Source organism: Corvus brachyrhynchos, unplaced genomic scaffold (genome assembly GCF_000691975.1).
Source record: "Corvus brachyrhynchos isolate BGI_N302 unplaced genomic scaffold, ASM69197v1 scaffold720, whole genome shotgun sequence".
NCBI lineage: Eukaryota > Metazoa > Chordata > Aves > Passeriformes > Corvidae > Corvus > Corvus brachyrhynchos.
In genome coordinates, this window is record NW_008235978.1 from 150,531 (window position 1) to 172,616 (window position 22,086).

At 51.3% G+C, this 22,086-nt stretch overlaps 1 protein-coding gene across 1 annotated transcript in view; it reads right to left on the minus strand.

Moving 5' to 3' along the window:
• The window catches only part of NEGR1 (neuronal growth regulator 1), a gene marked incomplete at its 5' end in the record, with an annotated part of 100,712 nt that overhangs the window by 60,193 nt on the left and 18,433 nt on the right, over positions 1 to 22,086 (minus strand). Inside the window, 2 exons of the mRNA XM_008630623.2 lie at positions 9,235 to 9,366; positions 17,271 to 17,396. Coding sequence (XP_008628845.1) covers positions 9,235 to 9,366; positions 17,271 to 17,396 — 258 coding nt within the window. The remainder of the gene's footprint in view (positions 1 to 9,234; positions 9,367 to 17,270; positions 17,397 to 22,086) is intronic.

Below are 22,086 nucleotides of genomic sequence, written 5' to 3' on the forward strand. Positions count from 1 at the left end.
AGAGGGCCAAAGCAAGGGAGAGGAGCACATCCCTGCTGCCCCTGAGGCCAGAAGATGCAAGAAAGTCTTCAGAAGACGTGGATGCACAGAGGTGTCCAGAATTGTATTGGAACCTTCCTTTGACTTCAAAATGACAGCAAGAGTAGAACAGTAGATAAAAACTATTAAAAACCCTTTCATGAATTTTTCTGCCCACAGATTCATGGGCTGCTTCCACACTTTCACCAACAATGGCCTGAGAGCTTCACACGGTGCTGTTGTAAAAACCAGCAACAATGTATTGATTACAGTATTTCCCACCAATTTTAGGGTCGTGTGTCATGGCTGCTCCATTATTTCACAGAATCAGGTTGGAAAAGCCCTCCAGGATCACCGAGCCCAAGCTGTGCCCGATGCCCCCCTTGTCCCCAGCCCAGAGCCCTGAGTGCCACCTCCAGCCCTTCCTTGGACACCTCCAGGGATGAGCACTCCAAACCTCCCTGGGCAGCCCCTGCCAAGGCCTGACCACCCTTTCCATGCAGAAATATTCCCTAATATTCAACCTAAACCTCCCCTGCCTAACCTGGCTTTGCAATGTGGTTCACAGCTCAGAGCTGGAGACGCTCTAACACAGCGAGGAGAGAACCTCAGGGGGTTCCTGTGGCCGCAGCTCCTCATCTGCCTTTGCAGCAGCAGTGCTGGTGTTACGCTGCAGTACCAGCTCCTTGCCCATGGAAGCAGCCAGGCTGAACCCTGGTTCTGCAGCCCCCGTGCCCTGGGCAGCCTGGGACCCTGCTGGGCAGCCTGGGACCCTGCTGGAGGGCAGCCCTCGCTGCCCCTGGCAGACCTGCACCACCCCCCTGGCACCGCTCCCTCCCAATCAACACCTCTTGGCAGAGCGAAGCAGAGAATTTCTTTGGGAAGATGAAAAGCATCCTCCTTATCTGCTGGAGAGAGATCTTGAGCGCTAATGCCGCAGCTCCTTCAGCAGCAGCGCTCGTTTGGCGTAGCCAAAGCCCTGATTATGTGCTGTGTTAGCACAAATGCCACCATCTCCGAGCAGGAACATCATCATCAGTTCTGTCACGCTCCCACAGGAGAGGTGTTTGTCAGGGATCTGCAGGAACCACACAGAGTTTGCAGAACCTCTGCACAAATCATCACCCCCCCAAAAGAAATCGATATTAATTTAGGAGCCAAATTGCACTCGAGTCACAAATGTGAACTATATTGTTTTAATCTGACTTCTGAAATGTTAACAAAAACACAGGGAGGACATAAAATGACAACCATTACTTCACAAGAGGATTATTTCTCCACCAGAGAAGGGAAAGATTTTCCTCAAAGCAGCATCATTCTTTCCCCACCCAACCAACAGAGGTGGCTTTAATTGCCACACCAGTTTTGATTGAATTGGTGTAAGCTGTTTGTCAGTAAGTGTTGCTATGAGAGAGGACATCACATAACTCAGACAAGTTCTCAGTGATGAGACCAGCTTGCAAATTAGCTAAATAAGAATTGAGTCCTACTGGTGACCAAAAGTAACAAGATAAAACCCAAAAAGCAAAAAAACCCCAACTGATGACATTGTGCACGATCAAAACCTCCAATTTATAGGACAGCAGAAGGCCTTTATCTTATGTAAAAAACCCCCAACACAAACCTTTTATTTGCACTGGTTTCACCTGAAATATTTTGCTGGCAGCCCTTGCCTGATGGCTCCACCCAAACCCAGCTGTGCTGTCCCTGATTTGAACCATGATCCAAATTTCCACAAGGGCCGTGCTGTCCCCTCACCTCCTTCAGCCCAGTGGGCAGCTTTGTGTCCTCACACACTGAACCCACAGATACAGAAACCAAGTCCTGTTTTTTCCCTCCTCTCAGCTGCGTGTGCTGTGCTGCAGGAAATCTGTCCCCTCCATCACTGCTCTGACAGCCTCCCCCAGACTCTTTAATTGAAGCAGTATCTCAAATTTGAGAGTTCTCACGGCCGGGCTGGAGCAGCTGTACCACAGAGAAGCCCATCTGCAGAATCAGGTTAATATCGAACAGCAGCAGGAGGAACGAGCCAGGAGCTGGGCTGGCTGGGAGGATAAAAGCATCTCCACAAGCTCCTGGCCTGACCACATTGCAAACGTCCAGTGCATCCTTGCAGAAGCCCATGCCCAGTCCCCAGCAGCGTGTCAGGGAGCAGGACTGTTGTCCCCACTCAGAACATCAGCACAACTCCAGCTGTGGTCTCTTGCAAACGTTTCTGGATGCAAAGAAGCGAAGGGAGGACACTCCATTCCCCACGTCTGCAGCTGCTGGACCTCGGGGAATGAATCCCAAACCAAAAGGGGATCCTCACAGCTGCCTTCCCACAGAAAATCTGAACTTTCATGGCACACAGGGCAGGCTGGAGCCGTGCCCTGGGCACAGCTGGCATAGGCCAGGGGCACAGCTGGAGCCTGGGGACTCTGCCCCAGCATCACCAACATCACCCACACATCCCAGACCGAGGGCATCACACAGAGCAGGGCACGTCCTGCAAACCCCACAGGGCACTGAACCCCACCGGGCCATGAAAAGAACCAAACATGAGCCAGGAGTCAGATTTCCAGGAGTCCCCAGTGCCACTTAGAGGCCAAAATCGCCTTTTGGAATGCCAACCTGAGAACTGAGGAAAATGTGTTTTTCCAAAGCAGTGAAACCCCCTGATAGTGAAACTCAGCTCCTAAAGCCAATGCTGACCTTAACCCCAAATCCTAAACTCAGTCAGGGATACAAAGATGGAGCTGCAAATTGGGAGCTATTAAAAACTGAAAGAATCAGAGTTATTGACTACTGCTTCAAGAGAAGCCCTCTCCTCCCCTCTCTTTCATTAGAGGAAAGTGGAAATTAAAGTTAAATTGCTCTGAGCAATTTTATACTTGGTGCCAAAGCAAGAGGAGGACTGAGACCTCCAGAAAATATGTGGGCTTTGTCTTCATATTTAAGAATTTAACGGAGGCAATTTTCCTTCTTGAAGCCAAACTCAAAACCTTGCCAAGGAAATGCTGATCCTAGGTCAGGGATGGTTCACACAGGACACTTCCTGGGAAAACAGAGCCACAGCGACATGTCCAGGTATTGGCAGCCCCACCAAGCCCTGAAGTCCTGCAGTGTTTTTCCCCAGGAGATTTAAGGTTACAGATATAATTAGGCCAGCGTGGCTTGTACAGGATGTCTGATTTCAAAGTAAAATCGGAGTATTATCCATAATATTATGCAAAGCACCATAGCAACAGCGAGGAGCCTTCGAAGAAATGCTAATGAGGGGAGAAATGCTAATGAGGGGAGCTGTTCTGCACAACCGGCCTGGCCAAGCGAAAACGAACACCCCACTTAAAATTCCTCACAAGGAACTCACACATTCCTGCACCAAAAAAACCCCACTGCCTGAAATTCCTTATCAAAGCATCCCAGCGGGAAGGGCACAGGATCCCACACAGCCTTTGGAACACACTCCCCAGAGGCCACAGGAATGGCACTGGGCTGGCTGAAAACCCAGGGAAGGACTGGGATGTCCTTCCAGGGTCCCTCTGCTCCCGACTTGAGCAGGGCCATAACCCAGGGAACGTGGAACCTTCTCTGAGCACACCGACCCAGGGCCCAGAGGCACAGGAAAACTTGATAAAGTTGGGAATAAAGCCCCCAAGCCTCAAATTTAGATGGTTTGCTGAAGAACACAAAACACATGCATGAAAAGGAAAGGATTAAATGACAGAATGTGCTGAGCTGGAAGGGATCCATGAGGATCATGGAATCCAGCCCTCAGCCCTGCACAGGACACCCCCACAAGTCACTGTGCCCCCTGTGCCCAAGAGCATTGTCCAAACTCTTGAACTCTGCCAGGCTTGGGACAGAATCATTCCAAACACAAGATTTCACCAAGTCAGTGACCCCAATATTTTGTTTTGTATTTCAGGTTAAGACAAGGAAAAAATAATGCAGTGAGTACTTGGATAAACCAAACTGATACAAACCAAATCAGCCCAATGAGCTTCAAAAACTCATTAAAGGGCTGAATTACGCAATTGCAGGGCTGCAGTGTAAGCCCTGAGCACCAACCACAGCCTGGGTGAAGCTTTTTCAGGCAAGGAGAGCACAGGAGGAGCCAGGGAATGACACACAGCCCATTTCTCTCCAATGCCCATGGAAATGCTGTTCAAGCAATCAGAGGTGTGGAAGATGATGAGGAGATGAGCAGGTTGGTTAGGAAAGGACTGTGGCAGGTCAGCAGTTCCTGCCCGGAGCAGGGGATGGCAGCAGCTGTGTTTGACCACGGCTCCCAGGCACAAACCAGCTGAGCTGGGCTAAAATCTGCCTTCAGGCGAGCACACGGTGCCTGCAAGACTCTGCTCCTGGTCTGCTCCCATCTGCTCACTTGGACACCAGTCCTGGGCCTGCTGCTGGGGGAGGGTTCATTAACACCGTAACTGGAGATGAGAACCCTGAAATCATCCAGGGAAATGGAAAAAGTGGCCTGAAAACTGGACAAAACCACCCAGGAATGAGTTCAACCACCCAGAAATGAGTTCAACACTCGAGTCACCCTCTGGATGGATCCAGCAAGCAGCTGAGATGGACGCTCTGCAGAGGGTGACCGCAGTTGCTGGGGGAACCTCACACCGCTTGAATGTCCCACTGTCACAGGGAAGTGCCCCAGAGCCAGGCCTATGGAATTACAGAATCCCTGAGGCTGGAAAAGCCCTCCAGGATCGTGAAGTCCAAGCTGTGCCCGATCCCTGCCTTGTCCCCAGCCCAGAGCCCTGAGTGCCCCCTCCAGCCCGTCCTTGGCCTCCTCCATGGATGGGCACTCCAAACCTCCCTGGGCAACCCCTGCCAATGCTTAAAAACCCTTTCTGTGAAGAAATTCCTCCTGTTGTCCATCCTGACCCTCTGCAGAGAACAGATCCACTCCCACTCCCTTCCCTCAAGGCTTTCAAGGCCTGATGGAGCAGAGCACGCAGAGATGGTGCTGCAGGCAGACGTGGCTCAGTGTCTGCACTATTTGGAGTTTTCTTTGTACTCACTGCCCACAGAACCCGGCAGGTGAGCTCTGTGCTCTGTGGCACAGGGAGGCAGAACCGCTGCAGGTGGAGCCTGGGCTGCATGAGACATCATTTCCTGCAAAGTAACCCATGCCAAAAACCTGCCTGGGAGTTCTGGCCCTGGAATGAGGGCCTGTCCTCCCTCCTGTGCTGCCAGGAGCACCCCGACATCCAGGCCAGCAGAGCCCACAGGGCAGAGCACAGTGGCACTGCCCGGTGCCAGCTGGGACCCTCAGCACAGGAGCTCTCACTGTCACCTCCCCAGTGAGTACCCCCAACCCAGCCTGCAGTGTGCAGCCTGAAATTAAATTATTAAATTATTTTAACTCCAGCTGAATGTCCTTTCCCTCCCCAAAGCCACCGGATCTTGATTCAGTCAAGTCTGAGAGCTCCAGCTCTACCGGAGCTGTCCAAGGTACAATTACAGGAAAACTGACCCTTAGCATGTATTACCCTAAAAAAAAGGGAATTCCACAATAGCACTCCACTTTAAATCCACATTTTCTATTTACTTAGACAGCTGACAGTTTGGAATAAATGCAAATAAATGCCAGTTTCCTGATGCACACATCCCATTCCTCATCCTTGTTCTGTGGCCTCAGCTCTACTGGAAATTCTAGGATTTAGCAGCTGCCTTTAAGATTTTTTAAGCATGACAGTAATAGTGCAGGAGAGAAGGAGTGCAGTGACAGTAGCACATGGAGAGTTTCAGACCAGCTTTCAGATGACACATTAAATCCACACACTGGTTCATTCAAAGCAGGGTTCAATATTATAATCTATAAATCAGTATTTGCTTTACAAAATGTAATGGAAAATGCTAATAGGATTTACTTGTGAAATGAAATTGGATTACGTCTTATCTATTTTAACTTGATTTGGTGGAGTATTCTTTCAGCACCAACCAGCAGCTTCAATGGGTTTTTTCTTTTTCTTACCCCCCATCCTTCTGGAATTCAGGCAGATTCTCAGGCCACCATTTTTCAAAGGGAAATTAGGGGGGACAGACATAAATTAGGTAGAAGATATAGATTATGGCATATCCAGCAGTAGAATGAAACCCCCTGTAAGTCATTAGAGCCGTAACGTGGGCCGGGAGCTCCGTGTATACGGAGGGCTGGAAGATGCCCAGCCAAGAAACTTGAATTTCACAAAGTAATTTAAACCTGGTAATTCTCTTGTCTCTGCCTGGATGGCTGAGCAGCCGCTCCGTGCCACGAATATCCACGTCCCAAATTCTGCCTGTACCCTCTGGAACCGCTCAGGGCTCGTGGATGCCTTCTATTACCTGGGAGCAACAGAGCCCTGATTTATTGCAGCTCCCAGGGCTGCAGCAGAGAACGCCCCTTTAATAACGTGGGGCACTGTTAGGGGCTGTCAGAGCAGCGTTAACCCCTGCCCCAGGCTGCTCCAGGCCCCGGCCAGCCCGGCCTTGGTTTGGAACACAAGCCACACACGTTACTGCCAGGAGAATTTCCCACATAAATGCTCCACGTGGGAAAGGCAATGGGACGTTTTTTGGAATGCCAAGGTCCCTGTGAGACCGAAGGAGGACAGGTGGGTCACAGCCTGAGTGACGCTCACGGAGGAGCTCGGTCACAACTCAGTGGCATTAAAGGCACAGTGGAGGGACCTGGGAAAGGAGCAGAACTTCCCCACACCAGGAGAGGAATCACGGAATGACACCAGGAGTGGGTGAGAGCAGCAGCAGAGGAAAAGAAATCACAGAATTGTTTAGCTTGGAAAAGCCCTCCAAGAACAGGGAGTCCAACCTTCCCCCAGCACTGCCAAAGCCACCGCTGACCCATGTCCACAGGCACCAAATAAAAGGATGAAATTTCCGGGGAGAAAGCCTTGCTCTTACCAGTTTGCTATTGAAACTAATAGGTATCTTTAAAGAAGAAACAGGACTGAAGAACATTTGACAAAGGAAACTGCCCAGCCAGGGGACCTGAGGGCTTCTTCCCTTTTTTATTTCTTTCATTGAGAGCTTTCCAGATTTTAACTTGAAAATAAACTTGCTATAAATTCCTTCCAAATAGTGACTGTAGGCAGATGTTGACAGAGCTCCTGCTCCGTGCTCAGCTGTTGGGGACACATCCCCAGCCCCGCGGGGCTGTGTGGGCAATGAGCTGACTGTGACAAACCAGCCATGCGCACACTGTTACAGCTGCAGCCACAGCTCAGCTTACACTGCTTCCATGAGATTCCCACCCCTCCTTCTGGAGCTGTGAGAAGTATTTTAAAAAAAATTAAAATACTCTGCATATTCGTAGTGCAGACTTAGAAGTTTGCCTGAATCTGACATGGTACCAGTACATCCATGGTATGGCTGAGGACACTCCCAGCTTGGCCCTGGTGGCTGCGCTGGGACAAGGAGCAGCTTTATGACTTTAGTTTTGACACTTTATTTGTCAGGGTGAGGCTGCAGCCAGCATCACCAAGCCCGCTGGCTGAGCAGCCCAGGACATGTTTGAGCTGCTCACAAAGTGCCTCACACCGAGTGCCACAGTCAGGCCTGAGCACCCCTCGCTTGAGGCAGAGAGGAACGGGACCTCCAGAGCCTGCACGTCCTTCACCACAGACAATTCCCCTTTGCTCCCCTTCCTGAGCCTGCACATCCCTCAGCACAGCTCTGATCCAGGCTGGGACTTGGGCCTGGCTAGGCTGACTTGGAAGGCAAGAGAGAGTCCTTAAGTTTACCACATCCACTGGGGTTTTTAAATGAGAAAAAGATCACAAACACCTCTGAGCAGGCTGAGCCTTCTCCCTTTCTCTGTCAGCTGCTCTCTCCCTTATTAAAACCCCTGATATGAAATAACACAGGCAGTGTTTGTTTGGCTAAAACCAGGCTGAGCTCCCTGTTTGGAAGCTCCCTGTGCTTATGTGACACCACAGACCATCTGGAAGCACAGCTCCTGTGGAGGTGTCACCCCAAACCACCCAGGGCAGGCCTGGGCAAGGTCTGCACAAGGTTTTTTGAAGGAAGAACCTACTGCACAAAAAGAGAGTGCCCTCGTTCCCCCCAGCACCAGTCAGTGTGGGTTTCCCTCCCGCACGTTTTCCAAGCACTGCCGGTTTTCAGGAATCCAGAAAAGCTGAGGGAGGTGGAGACACATCAGGGAGGGCAAAGCAGCAGCGAGAGCAGCCCCAGAGCCTGCGGGAGCCTCCTGAGCTGCTCCACAGGCCAGGTCCGTCCTTGTGGCCGAGGGTCGCTGCCCATCACACTGAGGCTGGGCCCTGCAGCAGCATCACCCGGCACAGGGCACTGCCCTGGCACCCAGAGCACGATCCAGCTGCTCCAGAAGTGCCACTGCATTGTCCCCACGTGCCCAAGGAACCCTGGTGCCACGTAAACGGGAACAGTCTGGGCAGCAGTGAACACCCCTGAACACCTGGGTGACAGTAGTGGCCCCACAGTGACGGGGGATGAGGGGCTTTGCTGCCCACAGCAACTGGGACAAGGTCTCTGGGGGACAAAAAATGCTGACATCTCGTATTTGTGACCAATAAAGCTGCCACAGCAACTCCGAAACCAGAAACCAATTACAAACTGGGTAATTGAAGTTAACCGAAGAAAATTGTTAGAATGAACAAGAGATATTATTCACATTGTCTTGCCTGTTTTTTCTCACATGTTGGAGGGAAAAAGAATATTTTACATCACGCTGAGTGCTAAAGCAGATTCAGACCCAAGCTGAGAACACCTCCTTGGTGTGAAAATCCCACCTGGTCAGACCAGACAGGCTGTAGGGACAGGTACCAGGTGGCTCCTGGTGTCACCCACCACGCAGCAGGGTCCCCCCTGCCTCCAGTGGGGACTGCATGAACGCCCTGCTGCCTCCTCTGAGAACAGTTCACACTTGCATGGACATCAGCCCCTGTCTAATGACCCAGAGTTTCTCATCTCCTTACATCACCTACAGCACCACCGTGACAAGATAAACCAGGAAGGGCTCAGCCCAACATCCACAGCAGCCTCCAGAACCCGCTCAGATAATGACCCAGAAAGGACAGCTTGCACCTTGCTGTGCCCTCCTTGGTGACACCCAGGTGACACCACACAGCACAGCTCCCTCTGCCACTGGGACAAACCCAGCAGCTCCAGTTTGCTGCTCCAGACTTTCCTTCTCTGCCGCTTCTCCACCACACTGAGGGAATAACAAACAATGGGACTTACAGTTTACTGTGACTTTTACTTTTTTCACGTCCGGGACTGAGACATCGTTTTCTGCACTGCACTCGTATTCCCCAGCCTGGTCTCTCGTAATTCCGTAGATGTCCAGGTACTGCCCGCTCTCAAAGGGCTTGGCTGAAATGAAATAATCACAGAAAGGAATTACTGCAGGCTGAGCACAGAACACCTGAAATTCAACATCTGCACAGCAACCTGAGAGTTTAACACACACCCAAGGGAAGCTGGAGCCACTGCAGCCTCCACCCAGGAACTCCAACTCCAAGGTGAGCTGAAATCCCCTCAAACTCCTGGGGGTGACCAAAGGTTCTCTCCCAACCCATCTCCAAAGTGAAGCTCAACAACTTCCAGATATATGAGAGTAATTTGCACTTGATGGGTGTCACAGAGCAGAGCAGAGCAGCTGTAGCTGCCCCTGGATCCCTGGCAGTGTCCAAGGCCAGGCTGGACAGGGCTTGGAACCCGGGCCCCCCACCATCCCCGCCTCCAAAGCTGCAGCACCCCTGAGTGCTGATGGTTTGCAGCCAGGCAGAGCCCTGCCCCTGCAGGACGGAGCAAAGCCAGCGGTCAGGGCCAGCTGCAGGGACCAAAGCCACTCATTAATTAAACATGAACAGCTCTCCTTGGCCACAGGACCCAAAGGAATGGGATCTCGCCGTTTGCTGTGTCACACAGGAGCGAGGACAGCCCGTGAGTGATTCTCAGAGCAGGCACAGACCTGGTGGGAGAGGACAGAGAACCAAACAGCAATGCAGGTGTCCGTGCCTGCTCCGTGCCCTGTCGCCCACCAGTAATTGCTCACGGCCAGGAGCACTGACCCAGCTCAACAGCTCATTTATCCCCCCCTGACACGGGGCACAGCCAGCACAGGCACTGCCACAGCTCCCGAAATCCCAGCACCTCGCAGCCTTTCCCTGCCTCGGTTCCCACCTGGCAGGGAGTGTTGGATATCCCTCACATGGAAACTGCTCCCTGCTCCCGAGTTATCCTCCCACTCCTTCCCAGCAGTGTGCCCCAGGGAATGGCCAGTTAATGGGTTTGCGTTCCTCACAAGGTGCTCACTGCACAACAAACCCCAAAAAGTTACATGTAATTATTATTTTAGCACAGCAGCTCACAGCAGCCATGACCACAGATGCTGGAAATTATAGGCCTGAGGATTTAAAAGACTTGCTGGAAGTGTTTTCCCAGCCTGAAAGCCTTTAATTGGCTGTTAATAACTGTGGCTTTCGAGCTCTGGAAAAGCCCAGGGTGGGCGGTGGGGACAAGGCAGAACTGTTATGTCCTGGCCATCAAGGGGTGAATTGATTTGTGTGTCCGCACATGGATTCATGTTTCAAAGTGTGCAAGGGTCCCACAGCAGCTCTCCCAGCACATCTCTGGGCACGGCAGCACTCACCAACACACACCAGGAAGGGCCTGGTGAGCACTGCTGGTCTGGAGGGGAAAGATAGGGCTGAAACAGGAGAATTATTGGGAATTGAAGGGAATATTCATCAAATGCAGTGAGACACTCTGTAGGACACGAGGAAAAGTTCCCCCTGCACAGGAGGCAGAACTGCTGCCCTGGGCAGGGCCCAGCCCTGAGCAGAGCCCAGAGAGGCTGTGGGGTCTCCTCCCTGGGGATATTCCAGACCTGTCTGGACTCAATCCTGTGCTCTGGGATGACCCCGCTGGAGCAGGGAGGTGGCACCAGAGGAGCCACTGTGGGCCCTTCCAGCCTCACCCAGTCTGGGATTCTGGGCTCTGCCACCCGCTGTCCCCTCCCTGGGTCTGTGCTCACCAGCAGGGCCAGCCTGGGCTTGGCTGCCTCTGGAAAAGGGGAACTGTTGGGTTGGGTTTGAACATTAAAACTCTGAAATATCCCGAGAGTCACACACTGCTCATTCAAAAGTGCAATGTTTCTCACGTAAAAATGAACTGATATCTGCAGGAATAAGCTCAGCCTGTATTAAAACTCTCATTTTGATTGCATTTTATGAGTTTTTAATGAGTTCATCTACTTTTATTGAAAAGTAAGAAATACTTTCCATTTATCATAGAATTGTCAAAAAGAAAAAAGTCCTGTTCATTTCTGTGCAACAGTTTTGGACAGTTTTAGTTTGTATCTCACTAAGATTTTGATCTCACTCTTGTTCCTCAGTTCCTTCACAAAGCCCCAATTATGTGACCATCTTAGTTGGAGTATTCTTCTCCTGAGAAGTGTATTTTAACGAGAATATTTTTTATAAGGCATTTTAAGACGGCCTGAGGATTCCTAGGAATATCTTTAATTGTTCCTGAAGGGATGCTCAAACTTCTAAAACGGTCCTGATAAAAGCAGCATTTTCCTGAGGAGTGTCCCCCAGAAACCCCCAGCTGCAGGGTGATGTCCCCTCACCCCAGGGCGGTGCCTCGTGGCACTGAACATCCCTTAGCTGAGTCCTAATGCCAAATCTCCCAAGGCTGGTACTTACAAGTCCTGTTAAAAAGAGAAGGCCAGAATTCCCATAACCCAAACCCAGAAGACGTGGCCTTTTTCATGGAGAGCTGTGGTTTGGGAAGTCAGTTTGGAGGTGATTTTATTGCTGATCCAAAGGCAGAGGGAGGAATCCTGCCCAGCCATTTCCATTGGGTGCTGCTGTTTGCTCTGCTGTCTTTAAACTGGTAATTAATGCCCTCATTTACTTCACACCACCTCCCCTGGAGCTCTTGGGAAGCTGCCAGCCCCGTGTTTGATACCAGGGACCATTGATTTACTGACAAGTTATGCCTTTATCAGCTGAAAAATCCCTCCAGGATAACGAGCCGGGCCATTACATTCCTATCAAATATTAATAAAAATCCTCAGCTCCCTGAGTGCTTGCAGGAAGGACTGACCCACCCAAGCCATCAGCAGCACTCCATGAACATCACCATTCTCAGGAAAGGGCTGATGGAAGAGCCTGAGGCCACCTGAGCCATCCCACGTCCCAGGGAATGCAGGTTTGGGGTGTTTTCCAGGAAACACTGCTCTCCATGGCACAGGGTGTAGCTCAGGCACTGCCCAGCTGCTGAGCCCAGCCCAAGCCCTGGTGCTGTGCCCTGGGTGTTAGCAGGGTGCTGTGCCAGGCCACCAGGCTGGGACATCTCCTGGCTCCTGATGGCTGGGAGAAGCAGGAATCCCTGTTCAAGGGGGAAATCCAGAGCTATGGGCTTGTGCAAAGTCCCCATCACAGAGCTGCAAGCCTTGAGCCGAGCTCTGCCTCGGGTGGCCGAGAATGGGGAGGTCACAGCAAGGCAGGAGGAGGAGGAGTGTTCCCTAAAAACCCACCCAGGAGCAGGACACCAAAGCTTTGTAAAGCCCCAGGGAATCTGGGCTCTAAATTGGCATTTGTCAGTGGAATGTGCTGGCATTGAGAAATTCCTGTGGAAACCAGTGACAGGACAGCGACTGGGAATGGCTTCCCAGTGCCAGAGGGCAGGGATGGATGGGAGATTGGGAACTGGGAATTGTTCCCTGGGAGGGTGGGCAGGCCCTGGCACAGGGTGCCCAGAGCAGCTGGGGCTGCCCCTGGATCCCTGGCAGTGCCCAAGGCCAGGCTGGACATTGGGGCTGGGAGCAGCCTGGGACAGTGGAAGGTGTCCCTGCCATGGCAGGGGTGGCACTCGGTGGGCTTTGAGGTCCCTCTCCAACCCAAACCATTCCAGGATTCCATGATCCAGGAGAAAATAATCCCTGGGTTTGAGCTCTCTGGGCCAAGGCAGCTTGAGGAAGGAGGTCACTGCCGGGCTGTGGAAGCCCCTGCCAATTGCACCTGGAATTGCAGGGTCAGGAAAGGGCAGTGTGACAGTGAGATCCTTCACACAACGCGATTAATTCTGGAGCAGCCTCTCTGTGTGAAGGGGAAGTGGGAGCAGAGCAGCTCCTCACTGATCAGTGGGGGGAACTGGGGGGAAAAACAACCTCCCCAGCAATATCTGCTCCGTGGTTGGGCTTTAGCAAGAAAAAAGAAACAAGCCAGAAACTTGTTTCTAAAACTTCCAGCTTTAAAACCATCTTTAAGCAGGAGATGGAGCATTTTAAGAGTTCGCCCTTTGTACACACACAAAGCCCGGGGAATCTGATGATAATTCACGTCAGTTCAGGATCTGCAGCCTGAAAATCCAGGTTTGAAGCACTTGCACTTCAGCGAAGCCCTTCTCATTTCTGTCACGCGTGGCTCCATCGCAGAGGCGGCAGCTCTTGGGCAGGAGGAGCCGAATCTCTGCCTCAGATTGAGCTGTGTTTGTTTCTTGGCATTTGGGGAGAATTTTATAAATCCCTCTTTGTTTCTCCCTCAGAGAACAGGAATGTTCTGCACTGGTGGGATTGGGAAGGGTCCTGCCTGCCCAGGCACTGCCTTTTGTCCGCAATGGAATGGAATCAGCTCTGAGGCTCCTTCCTGTGCTCCGGAGTGCTCAGGACATGGATTGCACCAATCCATCGTGGGGCTGAGGCTGAGCTGCTGATCCAGGAGTGCAATTCATGTCCAGAGCTTTAGGGCTGCCCAGGAGCACGGGGATGGGCGCTGGAGTCCCTGCAGTCCCATCCCACCCCTGCACACATGCCTGTGGCAAAGGGAATGTGCTGGAGAGGGACAGGAGTCACCACGTGGATGTGTTGAGTCTAAACCCAGCCTAATTTCTGGCTCAGTGTAACACCAACACTGTGTTTCTCTGTGGTGGGGAAAAAATCAGTTCTTTTGCACATGCTAGACAGTGTTTACAGGGCTTTTTTGGTGTTTTTTTGTTGGGTTATACTGGAAGTGTTTCAGTGTCACCCTTCTCTGGAATCAGGATGGAATGAACGCCGAGTGTCCTGGTGCCAGGGACCTGCCTTCCACTCCATTCCACATGGGAAAATCTGCCTTTATTCGCAGTTTCTGGAGCCCTGCTCCTCCAAATGCAGGTGTATCCCTACATCCAGGTCATCCTCCTGTTTTGGGAAAATAGCTGACCAGGAATGATGGAGATAAAACTGTGAGAAAAAGGCAAAAGAGCAGGGAAAAACTGGAAAATATCAAACTGGAAGTAACCAGGGATCCCAGAATCCTGGCATGGTTTGGGTTGGGAGGAACCTTAAAGCCCACTCAGTACCACCCCAGCCATGGGCAGGGACACCTCCCACTGTCCCAGGCTGCTCCCAGCCCCAGTGTCCAGCCTGGCCTTGGGCACTGCCAGAGATCCAGGGGCAGCCCCAGCTGCTCTGGGCACCCTGTGCCAGGGCCTCCCAGGGAAGAATTCCATCCTGATCTCTGATCCAAACTGACCCTCCTTCACCTCAAATCCACTGCCCCATGTGCTGTCGCTGCATCCCCTGAGCATCCCATCCCATCCCATCCCATCCCATCCCATCCCTTCCGCAGCTGTGGGAGCTCCCCTTGGGAAACTTCTGTCAAAACCCAAGCGGAAAAGAATTTTGATGCACGGCACCTGAATTTTGGCAAGGAGGAACATTTTATCAGAAGGTTTCTGAGTGTTGCTGCTGCTGCCAGCAGAGCTGTGCCCAGGCGTTGGTGGGACACAGCAGAGCTAACGCTGCAGTGGGGTCCCCGGCAGAAGTTCATCCTTGAACATTCTGCCTTCATTCTTAAAGTATCGATGCTGCTCTTTGCTCGGAAATGTCAGAACAAAATAAGTAATACCTGCAATTTATTCGGGTGACATTTCCACAATACAGATTTGGAGATTACAACCCGCAGCCCGACCTGTTACGCTGAGTGGGGAGATTTGCTGGATTTACATAATGGAGCTGTGTAATGAATATTTATATAAGGAAAGCATTTACATAATGACTGCAAGTTAAACATGCACAATAAAGATTCCAGGCCAATAATTTACGGACTAAGTTTAAAAATCACCTTGAAATGCATTTTATTTTTATTCCTACGAAAGGTTCAATTTATCTCTTGTTCAGAAAAATTGAATCCGACCTCATGCGAGTCGAGGCTGTGTTGATGTAAATCATGATCATATCCTGGAATTAGTCTACATTGAGTCATTTGTATTCAGAGATTTCAGTTCCTTATCTTTTAGCAGCAGCTTTGACAAACAATTTGCGAATATTCTAAATATGCTTCGTTAATATAATTTAGTGCTGGATTGGAGATGCGCTGCCTGCCTGGGAGCCTCATTAGTGCCGCTGGGAATTACAGCGAGAACGGGCAGAAATTGGAAAGTGCAGATGAAGCTGATGCATAGAGGGAGGCGAGGCGCTGCAGACGGAATATCAACCGCTGCAGAAATCCGGCCTTTTCAGCTCGCTTGCATTTTGTGTTTTAATAGACCCAGGCTGTGTTTGCTCTGTGAAGGGCTGTGGTGCCATTTGTACCTGTCTGCACCCGAGCACGAACTGCTGCCGTGGCACGGCCATGGGAACATCCTGCTGGATTTGGGCACAGAACATTCCCTGTCAATTACGGGCTTGCTCCCATCGCATTTGACATCATTTCTGAGCAAGGAGTTGTTCAGATCCTGTGTTCTCCCTCTCCAGACCCAGCTGTGGCTGTGAATCAGCAGGGGACACCCAGGGCACGTCCCAAGGCACAGAATCCCAGGATCCCTGAGGTTGGAAGTGTCCAAGGCCAGGCTGGACGGGGCTTGGAGCAAGGAACACAACCAGGGGGGTCACCAAAAGCCCTTCTGAGTCCCTGCAGTAATTTCCACAGAGGCATTCAGGGTGGAAAGACCCTCTGAGCACCCTCTGAGCCCCTGGAGTCCAACCAGTCCCCAGCACCGCCAAGGCTACCCCTGACCACGTCCCCAGGTGCCACCTCTTCATTTTGCCTGAACTCCAGATGAGGATGCTCTGCCTCCCCCTCAGCCCCTGCTCCAGCCTGACTGCAGTAATTCTCCTGATCTCCTTTTCCCTCTCCAGGAACACCACCCCAGCTCCTTTCTGCAGCCACTCAAATGCTTTAAGCCATTACTCCGAAGTATCACTGTGGTTTCTAATAAAATTTTATTTGACATTTAGTTAAAATCCATTTTCTGCTACAACTGAATTTTTCCTCCAGTCCCTTGATGGACACTTCAAGCCGAATTCATTGTCATTGTTTTAAAGGTCAAAAGTGAGGGTTTTTTTCCCAGATCTTGCTTTGTAAAGCCAACTGTTCCTCAGGATTATGAGAGGCTGTGACAGCCCACGGAACCCTTCTTGCCTGTAATTACACAGAATTTATCCAGGTCGGGGGAGCAAAGAAATCCCTCACTGCAAACCCGTTCTGACTGCAGAGTCCCAGCAACAGCACCAGTGCAGTGCCTGGGACAGGACAGGGAGCAGCTCCTCTCAGGGGCACAAACCCACCCTCATTTCCAGAGCAGGGATCTCCCCACAGCCCCTGCTTTGCCCACAGGCAGCAGCTTCAGTGGCCCTGCACCAAGCCAGCAGTGGAGAGAAGCCTCTAATGTCAGCCAAAACTTCTCCTTTCAGTGTGTTGGGAGGAATCAAAGGGATAAATGGAAATATCAAACAGCAGGGATAATTTGAGTTGCCATTTTGTTTACAATTTTTCATACATATAATTTAATTCCTTCATAAAGCCATTCTAATAAACTGTATCATGGAGTAATGGGTCAGTGGTGTGGAATGCTGGAATATCCTGAGGGAGGGACCCACCAGGATCACGAGTCCAACTCCCAACCCAGACGCCCCAACAACCCCACCCTGTACCAGCGGAAGAAACGACAGTAAATTAAACCTACTGTGTGACCTGTTCCTGTGTTTAACTCTCGTGTTTCCCATTTCTAGAGAGCCCTGTGTGTTCCTCCTTTTGTCCTTGCTTGGGTTTTAACTGGAATTGTTTGATCCATGACTGTTACAACACATGTACAGATATAAATTCACATTTAGGGTGCTCTTTAAACTGGTAATTAATGCCCTCATTTCCACATCCCACTCCTTACTCCTGTGTGATGGCACCATCCCAGTTTTCCCCACCCTCAGCCCGTTTGTTTCCCAGAGGTCTGGATGGACACACCCTTTGGTGACCCCCGAGCCGCCCCAATCCCCAGGGACTCACCGGAGGGGGAGATGTGTCTCCAGGAGATGGAGGGCTCTGGTTTCCCCATGGCCAGGCACACCAGGGTGACATTGCTCCCCTCGTTCACAGTGATGTCACTGGAGATCCGGAATATCTTCGGAGAGACTGCAACGAGACAGGGAGAGAGGTGTCAGGGGAAGCTGCTGACCTACCTGGGTCACCATCAGGGATAAAACACAGGCAGGGGTTGAAGGAAAACTGCAGAACCTCCTTTAGGTGAGCCCAGCCCTTTCCATCACACTGCAGGAACTCAGCCCTGGAGTCCAAACACTACAACCAAAGAGCAGCAATTTCCTCTCTTTGTGCAAAGCAGGAGCTGCCGGAGAGCTCCCGGGAAGATGGATGCTCCTGCTTAAGGGAAGGCTGAGCTTGCTCCTGACACTTTGCAAAGAAGACAAAATTAAGTTTTCCTGGTACTTTCAGAAATAATGATGCTGTTGCAGCCACTCGGTGTGCACCTGGAGAGTACGAGCTGCTCACTGAAGCACACTTATTCTGTTCTTTCCTCTTGCTTTGGGCCTTGTCCATTCTCCTAACCCAAGTGCCTGTCCAGCTGGAGCTTTTCTGTCCCAATGCCTCCCTGCTTTTGCTGTGTCCCAGCCCAAATCCCTCCACCTGACCCCATACCTGTGTCTGTACCTCCCTTCAGGGGCTGGAAAGCACAGAGCTCTTCCCTGGGCACAGGCTGGGGCTGAGTGCTTTGGGATCTCCCCTTGCTGATGTTCTCCAGCCCTTTCCCTGACCCAGAGACTGGAACGAGCTGGGAATTCTCAGTGTTCGTCCCTCTGCATTTGTGAGCAAAGACATGAAAAGCCTGTGGGGAGCATTTTTAATTAGCAGAGAAACTCTGTCTTCAGGGGGAGGTGTGGGGAAGGCTGATCCCAGTTCCTCTTCTCCAGAATCCCAAATACCTTTAGGATTTTGGGCTGCATCCTCACCTCACAATGCTACCTTGGTTGTTTTTCCCAATTTCCTAACGAGGCAATGAGCACAGCGGGGGGAGAGCAGGTGCTGCTCTCAGCAGCTCCACTGTCCCTTTCCTCCGGGCCGGAATTAATGCCTTGTCCAACCCACCTGTGCCAACACGCCTGCAGCTCTGACTGGGAGCTGGAGTCAGCAAAATCCCTTCCAGCACATTCCTGAGCCCTCCTGCTCCCCGGGACCGGAGCCCCAGGATGCTGTGAAAGGAGCCCCAGTGTTGCAGTGGGGATCCTGCAACACGCATATATCAAACCAGGAGTCCCGTGGAAAGGAAATATATATGGACGGACAGATTCTTGATAGCTGTTTCAGAGATGTTTATTTCTCCAGCCGCATGGCCGGAGCTCTGCCCAGGAACTGTTCCAGTCACGGGACCAAGGGTCCTTCTGCCCGCGCAGGGAACACAAACCAACCCATGGGAACGAGGCTGAGCAGGGGCAGGGAAGCCCCGTGTCTGTGCCCTCAGGGCCCCTCTCCCAGGACAACATGGCAGGGGAGGGACCCCAACACCCCAGGATGCTGTGGAGTTCCTTCCATTTCACACATTCCTGATGTCACTGCTCCAGGGGTTGGCACAGGCAGGACACTCCAGCTTTTGGCACACGGGAGGAATTTGCTCCTCCAAACACTATTTTGTGCTCCTTCCTGTGAATCCCAGCACTGAGCATTTGATGAATCAACACCCTCAATTCTCCTCCTGCAGCTTTTGGAGCCCTGGGATGGGGGTTCCCAGTCCCAGCTGGCAGCACTGCAGGCTGCACCCACAGGGACACAACATCCAACACTGCCCGGCTCTGCTGGATCATGGAACTGGGCAATCCCAGACTGAGTTGGGCTGGGTTGGGGGGGACCTTAAAGCCCATCCCATTCCCCTGCCAAGGGCAGGGACACCTCCCACTGTCCCAGGCTGCTCCAAGCCCCAGTGTCCAGCCTGGCCTTGGGCACTGCCAGGGATCCAGGGGCAGCCCCAGCTGCTCTGGGCACCCTGTGCCAGGGCCTGCCCGGTGTGCCAGGGAACAATTCCTTCCCAAGATCCCATCCAGCCCTGCCCTCTGGCACTGGGAAGCCATTCCCTGTGTCCTGTCCCTCCATGCCTTGTCCCCAGTCCCTCTGCAGCTCTCCTGGAGCCTCTTCAGGCCCTGCCAGGGGCTCTGAGCTCTCCCTGGAGCCTTCTCCTCTCCAGGTGAGCACCCCCAGCTCTCCCAGCCTGGCTCCAGAGCAGAGGGGCTCCAGCCCTGGAGCAGCTCCGGGGCCGCCCCCAGACCCAGCACAGCTGTCAGACAGGCACAAACCCTCTCCAGGTTTTGTTGAAGCTGGGATGGGCTGATCCACAAGAAATGTGCAGGCTTTTGCTGGGTTCTGAGGCTCCTCATCAGGAATTTTCCAGTCTTTCTAAGGGAAGATTGGAGCTGTGACATGGTAGAAGGTGGAGAATTTTCCAGACGTACAGAATGCAGATTAAGTGATTTCCTCTTAAGTACGAGCTTTGTTCAGTTCCTAATTGACTGGGCTCTTCTTTAATCTGGGCTTTACAGCGAGGAAATTAAATCAAACCTCGTTGAAGATGTCTGTAAGTCTCGTTACAATGACACTGAGCAGGTCACAGCATTGATGCATTTCCAAAATAGAATTAGAAAAGAAATTAATCTGAGAGGTCCATTAATTAAAAGAACCCCAAATAAGCACAAACTGCAGCCCTGCTGCACAATGTAATCCTGTAAAATGACAGAAGTGATACAATCTGATCTGGGGCTCATGGCAAATTGTGGATGTTATTATTGTCAGTGATTTCCTAGGAAGATGGTCCTTCCCAGGATAGAAATTGGCTTCCATCGTATTTCTGGAGCCTCACAGTTTGAGACAAATCAGGATTTCTGCCGTATCAGTATGCTGCTAATTTTTCTGCTATTTACTGGCTGATAGGGATCATTACATTCAGATCTCTAAAATCTGTGGAATTTAGTAATTACGACTCAAATATATGTGCAGCATCACGATGGAATGCTAATATTTACTAAGAATTAAAAAATGTTTGGTTTGTGTCCGTATTTCTTCCCACACCTCTGAAGACTCTGATCTAGGAGCAGATTTAGCATTTAAAACCTGCTCTGCTGAGCTTGGAGTGCACATTAAACCCATCACAGAGCTACTCCCCTCTTCAACAACTCCTACCCAGATCACGTGGAGCTGTGAAGGTCAGGGAAAAAATTAAATAAAGCAGCAAATAAACATTTATTCAGTAAATGGATTAACGGAAGGCCAAAGAAATGAGATAATAAACCAGGATGAAAGGGGAATTAAACTCCCAAGTAAATTTGGTGCGGGGGTCCAACATGAAAAGCGCTTTGCAGTCATCTGGCTTTTTCTTTTTTAACGTTCTTAAATTAAACCCTTCCCTTTTTGGACAATGTTTTGCAATCGAACCTCCCCTTTTTGGACAGGGTGTGTGACCAAAGGCCTGGGGAGCTGCTGCAAGAGGAAGGCTGAGAGAACTGGGGATGTTCAGCCGTGAGAAAAGAAGGCTCAGGAGAGACCTGAGTTCTCCTTGCTCCAGGATTTACGGGGTGGCTGCAAAGCAGGTGGAGGCCCCTTGCTAAATTCAGCCCCGTGTGTTGGTGGGGATTTTGGAGTTGTTTGTCAGGGATGTGACTCAGGAGGTCCTGGCTGGGCTGACACCCTCCACCATTCCACAATTCCCTCCCCCAGCGCACCCTTGGAGCAGCAGGACCTGCCCACAGCCCGTGGGGGTGGCCGTCACCTGCACCCCTGACCCCTCAATGCTGCAGTGACACCCTGGGGACCCTCGTGGGCTGAGCTGGCTGATGGAAGGGCTGCAAGCAGCCCCTGTTTTCTCTGTGGGAACAGGATAAAGCACCTCCTGCTCTCCCCGCATGCAGAGTGATCTCATTAACATGGGGAAGAGCTGGAAATCACTGACAGGACACAGGAAATAGATTCCTGTTCTTTTTATGGCTTGGACATAATAATTAGTTTTTATGACAAATCCATCGAAAAATTAAAATGTGCATATGAGGGTGATTAAAGGCAGGGCTGAGCTCCGTTCCCACTAATTGAGAATCCATGGGAGTCCTCAGCTTGCACTCACCACACCCCCAGCAGCTGGGAGCCTTAGAACCCAAATTCCCTGCCACAAGCCAGCCTCTGCCTCCCGTGCTCAGGAATGTCAGCATCTGCACCCACGTGGCAAGAAAACCCTAAATTCCGGTTCTTTCCTTCTCCTCTTCTTCCCATTTTGATCAGAAGGACAAAGACAACTTGTGCCTGAAAATCCAGACACAGCCAGGACACTCAAATAATGGAATTATGGAATCATTGAGGTTGGAAAGGACCTGTAAGATCATCAAGTCCAACCACCACTTTGAGGCAAAAAAAAAGGGAGAAAACACAACAGTTAATCAAAGGAAAGATTTAAGGAAAAAACCAAACCCAATGCAGGTTGCAATGGAATATTTAAATATAGTTAAAATAGCTCAGGATTGCAGAGGATCTCCCTAAAAGTTGGACTCTGCAAGGCTCATTCTCAGCCAGGTGGGTGGGGAAGCACAGCCCAGTGCTGCAAAATCCAGAACTGCCATAAATGAGCTGCTTGGATTGCTCCCAGAAACAGGGAACCACTGCAGGGGTGGAAAGATCCTGAATTTTGTCAAGGTTCTCAATTTATTTATGTCATAAAATCCCAGAATCCCACACTGGTTTGGGTTGGAAGAACCTTCCAGTGCCACCCCTGCCATGGCAGGGACACCTCCCACTGTCCCAGGCTGCTCCCCGCCCCAATGTCCAGCCCGGCCTTGGG